The 6,795-nt window shown below is 34.6% G+C and overlaps 1 protein-coding gene across 1 annotated transcript; it reads left to right on the top strand.

The window, feature by feature from the left end:
* Nucleotides 1–283: 283 nt before the first annotated feature.
* Nucleotides 284–5,799, top strand: LOC117105551 (RNA cytidine acetyltransferase-like; the record flags this gene model as incomplete). The annotated part of the gene is given in 10 exon segments (XM_033246730.1): nucleotides 284–305; nucleotides 1,349–1,463; nucleotides 2,224–2,331; nucleotides 2,696–2,829; nucleotides 2,945–3,038; nucleotides 4,150–4,385; nucleotides 4,744–4,889; nucleotides 5,007–5,157; nucleotides 5,306–5,402; nucleotides 5,683–5,799. Coding segments are annotated over 10 exon segments (1,220 nt in total), but the record flags the coding sequence as incomplete, so codon positions are not given.
* Between the last annotated feature and the right edge of the window lie 996 nt (nucleotides 5,800–6,795).

Here is a 6,795-nt window from a genome sequence, read left to right as displayed (position 1 = left end):
CAAGACACACAACCAGTAGGGACTCTCATCAATTGCACAAAAACACTTGACCAGGTAACTCATTAAATCTGTTATCTTGAAAAGCATTACTGAGTTACCTGGTTAATTGCACAAAAACACTTGACCAAGTAACTAATTAATGCATTTTAAGATGAAGAGATTTAATATGATTTATTATAAAAGTGTTTACTGATTTTCATTGATTACTGGCAAATTCAAGGGCTTAAACAAAAAAAAAATTGAAAGAAACAAGATTTGTATACACTGTCTCTTATACACATCTTTGTTGGCAGGTTCAATGAGAGGTTAGTTTAATTACTGTAAATTGTAAAGTGTTTTCCTATTATTAGCATTGCCTCTCTGGCGAGTTGATTGGCCAAGTGGTTAGGTCAGGTGCACCGTAGCCTTCAGCTATGATATCGGCACTGGTTTGAACGGCTCACTCGCCAATAGTTCCGGTGGTGAACCAAGTCTTCTCGGATAAGGTCTGTAAACCGTAGGCCTAGTGTATGCATTTGGCTCGTGTGCACTTTAAACAACCCAGTACCTGTATATCCTTAAAGAAGAGTGGGGTTATCCAAGTGTACTTGTCCATTCAGTCCCTGTCATTTAATTGATATGCCACATAGGATAGTGATTAAGTTCACTGATTGGCATATTCTTGGTGCTCGTGCCTAAAGAAATGAAATGGAAAAAAAAAATGAAAGAAATAGTGGTGAAGGGTATTGCAAAGTGTGTGGCTTTCTGGACGCATAACTCAAAACTTTATTTCAAATTTCTATCATTGACAATGTTACCTGTATCTCGGTCCTTGAATTTGGTGCTGATCTAGCCAGCGTGCATAGATTGGCTTGCCACGCCTGGCCTATGATCCTAGACCTCATTTGGCTATTCTGAGCCGACTAGAGCAGACCGACTGTGGATCAAAGTAGGGGTGTGTCAAATTTGGTCTAATAATGAAATATGAAAAAAAAATTAGTATGCTATCAATGACAAATCTACATGCATTTGACACAAATTTATTGCTAACAGAATTACAGTGCGAACTTTTTAATTTTTTAAGGATTTTTCATTATATTGGCTACAATTTACGTAAATGCCATCATTTTTTTAGTATAAATATGGCGCAACAGGGTGTGGGCTTGCAGTCTCAGATTATTTTGTCTTTATGAATGGAAAACAAACGTATTAACCACTAAGCTATATCTCCACTACAACAATTGCAGTTTTACTTATTTTATAACTTTTTTGGTTTACATTTAAGAATGGTGATTTTTCTATACAGTAGCATTATTTACTGTAGATTTTCTTCAAATTTTGAACATAGTTTTTGTTTTGTTTTTTGCAGGTTTCTTTTGTCATTAGTATCCTGTAAAGAGAGTATGGTGATTGATGATCAACTTCAGATACTGCCTTTATCATCACATGTCTTGAACATCACACCTGTCCCACCTAAACCAAAGGTAAAGAATACTCTATTTAGTCTATAAAGAATACTGTAATTAGTCTGTAAAGAATACTGTAATTAGTCTGTCAATGATTAAGAAAGCTGTAGACTGTTGATACTATATTCAATTAAATTATTTTTTAAAGCCAAATTATAACAAAGCTTTTAGCTACATTTTGTCTAGTACTGGTGCCTTGAGCTATTGTCTAGTGTGCTGTGGAGGAAATATCACGGGGGAGAGAAATGGACAGGCTTAACCGCATCGTCAGTGCTTCATGAATACTGGGTCAGTGTGTGGCGTCGGTGAGCTTTGTCTACAGTGACAGGGTGGCATTAAAGTTTGATAGAATTCTAAAAGATCATTCTCATACTCTCCATTCTAATTGTCGCTAGTTTTATTCAACAAAGCAAGGGCTCGTACTAACCGCTATCGAGATTCTTTTATTTCTAGAAGAATCAGAAACTTCAATGCAAATCTTCAAAGATAGGCACTCGAATTATAGAATTATAGTATATTATTGAAATTGAAATTTAACTTTTATTCAAAAAATATATGTATCATGTCTTTGAGAATGCGAAACATCTTTTCGACCATGTAATGAAGTTTATCTGTATCTGTGGCAAATAACTGCTTGATGTTGAACCAGTATGCTTTGTTCATTTGGCATGGTAGTTATTAAATCAGTTTTTTATTTAATTATTATTATTAGTCACATCATTAAATGATTAATTGATTGACTAACTGGCTGATTGATTGATTGATTGTTTATTTGTAGGATGAGTCAATGAATCCAAGTGAACAAGAGCTTCAGGGCCTGAAGGATTCATTACAAGACACACAACCAGTAGGGACTCTCATCAATTGCACAAAAACACTTGACCAGGTAACTCATTAAATCTGTTATCTTGAAAAGCATTACTGAGTTACCTGGTTAATTGCACAAAAACACTTGACCAAGTAACTAATTAATGCATTTTAAGATGAAGAGATTTAATATGATTTATTATAAAAGTGTTTACTGATTTTCATTGATTACTGGCAAATTCAAGGGCTTAAACAAAAAAAAAATTGAAAGAAACAAGATTTGTATACATTGGTTAATGGGCAATGAAATTTAAAAAAAAATAAATTTAAAAAAATAAATAAAAAATAAGCAATTTTTTTTTTATTAATCCTATATCTTTAACTTTTGCTAATTTAAGATTTTGGTGGTAATTAATATGTTTAATTGACTGACTGATTTGTAGGCTAAAGCATTGCTGAAGTTTGTTGAAGCTATTTCTGAAAAAACTCTGAGAACTACAGTATGCATGACAGCTGCAAGAGGAAGGGGAAAGTCTGCTGCTCTTGGGCTTGCCATGGCAACCGCTGTGGCATTTGGGTAAAACAACAATACACTTTAAAATCATTTTATTATTAAAACAATAATTTATGATTATGAAAGTTGATATGTTTATTACTAATCTTGTTTTTATCAATGTGTGGATTTTTTTCAGGTATTCTAATATATTTGTGACTTCTCCAAGCCCTGAGAATTTAAGGACATTGTTTGAATTTGTTTTCAAAGGGTTTGACAACTTGGAGTACCAGGTAAGTGTAATAATTGTATGAGGCTTGCCATCCCAAAACCAGCATCACCGACCAAAAATGAAAATTGACAATTTAATTTAATCTATTCTCCACATTGTAAGCTTTAAAATGATTGGAACCCTGATTGCATTAAAAATAGACACGTAAAAACACTAGGGAGTTTTTGGTGCATGTAGACCTCAAATTATCAATGAAAGAAATTTATTAGTAATAATTGCTACAAAATGATTTTTAATTGTCTCTTTATTTTGGCCATGTGTTCACAGCAAAGATATTAGAAACACAAGATAGAGTTCTCCACAGAAAAAAAGTGTTCCACCGAAATGCATGGTGGGAATACAAACAACGGGGCGCCCCCCTACGGCTGGATCTAAAAAACTTTTACCAAACTTTTGTTACCAAGTCGTTGCGTATTTGTCAATTCTCAATTAAAAAATTACAGTTGTACAATTATGACAATTGTACCCAGACAGTGACATTGGTGAATACATAGCCTCCTTGGCGGAGGTAGAAATCGTTGCTATTATCCAAATAAAACACACAATTAAACCCATGGATCAGTATAAAAAACAACAATATAGCGCAGAATTGTATGGCCGGACGCACTCTAGTGATAAAGTTTTCCTCCATTACTGGAAAAAGAAGGGCGCCGTGTGCGTCTGGATATACTTAGCAACAGAAGGGCGCCCTGTACGTCGGGCCCGAAGTATAGGAAACTTGCATTATAAAAAGAGAAGGGCGCCACCTACGTCGGGACCAATTTCCGCCTCATTTTTACTATGCGAGTGCTCTATCTTGTATTTCTAGTATCTTTGGTTCACAGTGAATTCTGATGCTGCATTGTTTATTTCCTCTTAGTATTTCATTTATTAAAGCTGGGGAACACATTTTATGTACATTAGAATGTCAATAAAACATTTCTTGAATCTTATTACTTTACACATTCACATGTAGGACTATTTAATTTTAATTGCTTCAGTGATAATTTCATAGCTTGCCACCGTCAGTTTCACTTGGACCAACGTAACATGTTAAAGTATGAGTTTATATACAATTAATGTACTTATCGAATTGTACATTGATAAATAAGCATAATGGATTTTTCTACCAGGAACATATGGATTATGAGCTTGTTCAATCCACTAACCCAGACTTCAACAAAGCAGTTGTACGTGTCAACATCTTCAGAGAACACCGGCAGACCATCCAGTACATCCATCCCTCTGATGCCCATAAGCTAGGCCAGGCGGAGCTTGTTGTCATTGATGAAGCAGCAGCTATTCCACTTCCATTAGTCAAGAACCTCCTTGGACCTTACCTTGTGTTTTTGTCATCAACAATTAATGGGTAATTGTGCAATTTATTTTGTTTATTCATCCCCAGTCAAATTATTTGTGTTCTTGGCAAGGCATTTTGTGTACAGAATCTTTTAACCAGTTGTATAAGTGCATACCTGGTATGGGGTGTTTGGTCTTTGCACTGCACTTAACAGCTGCAAGATTAGGAATAGTCACCAGTAACCCTTAAAAAAATGTCCTATAGTATCCTTAATTAAACCTATATACTGCCTATAGGATCCTATAGGACTTTTTTTTAAAGGGAAGTGGGGGAGGTGCTAAGGAGACGACAAGCCTGATCATCTGAATTTGGAATGTTTTTTGAGAAACTTCATGACCAATTTCAAGATTTATATGTTCATGTGTAGTTATGAAGGCACTGGTAGATCTCTATCTTTGAAGTTACTGCAGCAGCTGCGTCAACAGAACTCTTCCCTAGCAGCAGATAGCAGTAAGAATAGCAAGACAGTTGGTACTACATCTAAGAGCAGTGAAGCAGGGGCCTCTGCATTTGGTAAGACCTTTAATTGGTTCCTTAATTGTCATTTATACTATTATGAATAAATCTAACATTCAATGGTCTTTTTTTTTTTAAACTATTAATTGCATTTCTTTTCCAATTAAATCCTAGGCCGTGTATTGCATGAAGTTGTGTTAAATGAGTCTATTAGATATTCCCCTGGCGATGAGGTGGAGAGCTGGTTAAATGCTCTGCTCTGCCTAAATGTTGCAGAGGTGCCTAGGATAGGCTCGGGATGCCCTCTACCAGAAGACTGTGATCTATATCCTTTGTAATATTAACGTTATTGTGTGATGTTAATTTAATTATTTTTTTTTTTGCATTTTTGTATTTCTATTCCTTATAATTAAATTTTCTTTTATTTCAGTGTTAATCATTATATAGTTTTTGTATTCCTTAACAAAATTTACATATTATGTGAACAGAGATTCATTGTTTAGTTACCACAAAGGTTCTGAGGTTTTTCTCCAGAGGTTGATGTCCATCTATGTAGCAGCTCACTATAAGGTTTGAATTTTTAAATAATGCAATATCTCAGCTTCGATACACTCATGAGTATGTCTTTAGCAAAGATTATAGAAAGGGAAAAGCCCACTTAGCTAAATAATGAGTAAGTCCACTGAAATCTGGTATTGCAGAATTTGTAAGAGTAAAATGTAATGGTTGAAGACATGAAAATGTAACAGCAACTCTAGTTACTCCTGGTAAAACCTTTTCTACTGATAGATTTTATAATCAATATTATATTTTATATATTTTAAAAATGATATTTTTTACCTTCAACTAGAACACCCCTAATGACTTGCAGTTGTTGTCTGATGCTCCTGCTCATCATGTTTTCTGTCTCTTGGGACCAGTAGATACAACGCTGAACACATTACCAGAAGTACTGTGCGTAATACAGGTAAGCCTTCCCTGTACGTATATGTGGCAAAGAAAAGTCAAACCAGCCACTCGTCGCAAATCATGTTTCAGAGAAAATGAAAATTTAAAAAAATCTATTTTATTGCACTAAACTAATCTTTACATATCTATACATTATTCTATGCCTGTCTCTTATACACATCTAGATGTGTATAAGAGACAGGAAGTATCCTATATGACTGAAGGAAAAAAGTACATGCATTATGAACAATAAAGATCTGGATATTCTGAATGAATATAAAAATAAAAAGTTAACAAAACAAGAGGATAAATAAGAATAATAGATACAAACTGAAGACAAATAAGTGAAAGTCATTCTAACCTACAATAGTAGTATACACAGCCGGTTTTAGAAGAGGCTAAATATGGGAGAAAGCGCTAACGCTCCCGAATATAATTTGAATTTAAAATATCATCAATACCAGATAATTTCATAAGAATAGGCAAAAGCAATATTAAATTACACTTCGTTAACTACAAGTAATCAAAGTACCTAATGTCCAATTTCTTAATCCTGAGAAGCTTTGCCGCACCATAGAGGCCATCATGGACGCACATTTCATGGACCGTCACCATTATTGAAGTCATAGGCCCCTCCGCTGCTATTTCGCCATTTACCAGCAACAAATCGAAGTTTGACTCCTTTTTGATAAAGTATACGAACTTCTTGACTCCATTTTCTTTTCTCTGCCAGGTCAATATGTGTTAGATCGTCAACAATATATACTGAGTTATCCTGCAGGGCCTGTCTTCTTTTTTTCATAATTTCGATCTTATCTTTGTAAGATAGGAATTTCACCAACATGTGTTGGCATTCGGATTACCATCTCTGTGTGCACGCTCAATACATGCCTCAAACTGAAACTTCTCTCTTAATAAAGATTCTACTTTAAGTATACAGTTTTCACCATCAGTTTTTTTCATTCCAATAATTCTTATGTTGTTTCTTCTTGAGTACCGCTGTGTTCTATTAAGC

The sequence above is a fragment of the Anneissia japonica genome, unplaced genomic scaffold (assembly GCF_011630105.1).
Source record: "Anneissia japonica isolate Jap-2015-1 unplaced genomic scaffold, ASM1163010v1 scaffold287598_len761594_cov195, whole genome shotgun sequence".
Classification (NCBI taxonomy): Eukaryota; Metazoa; Echinodermata; class Crinoidea; order Comatulida; family Comatulidae; genus Anneissia; species Anneissia japonica.
This window is presented reverse-complemented; position numbering and strand designations above follow the sequence as displayed.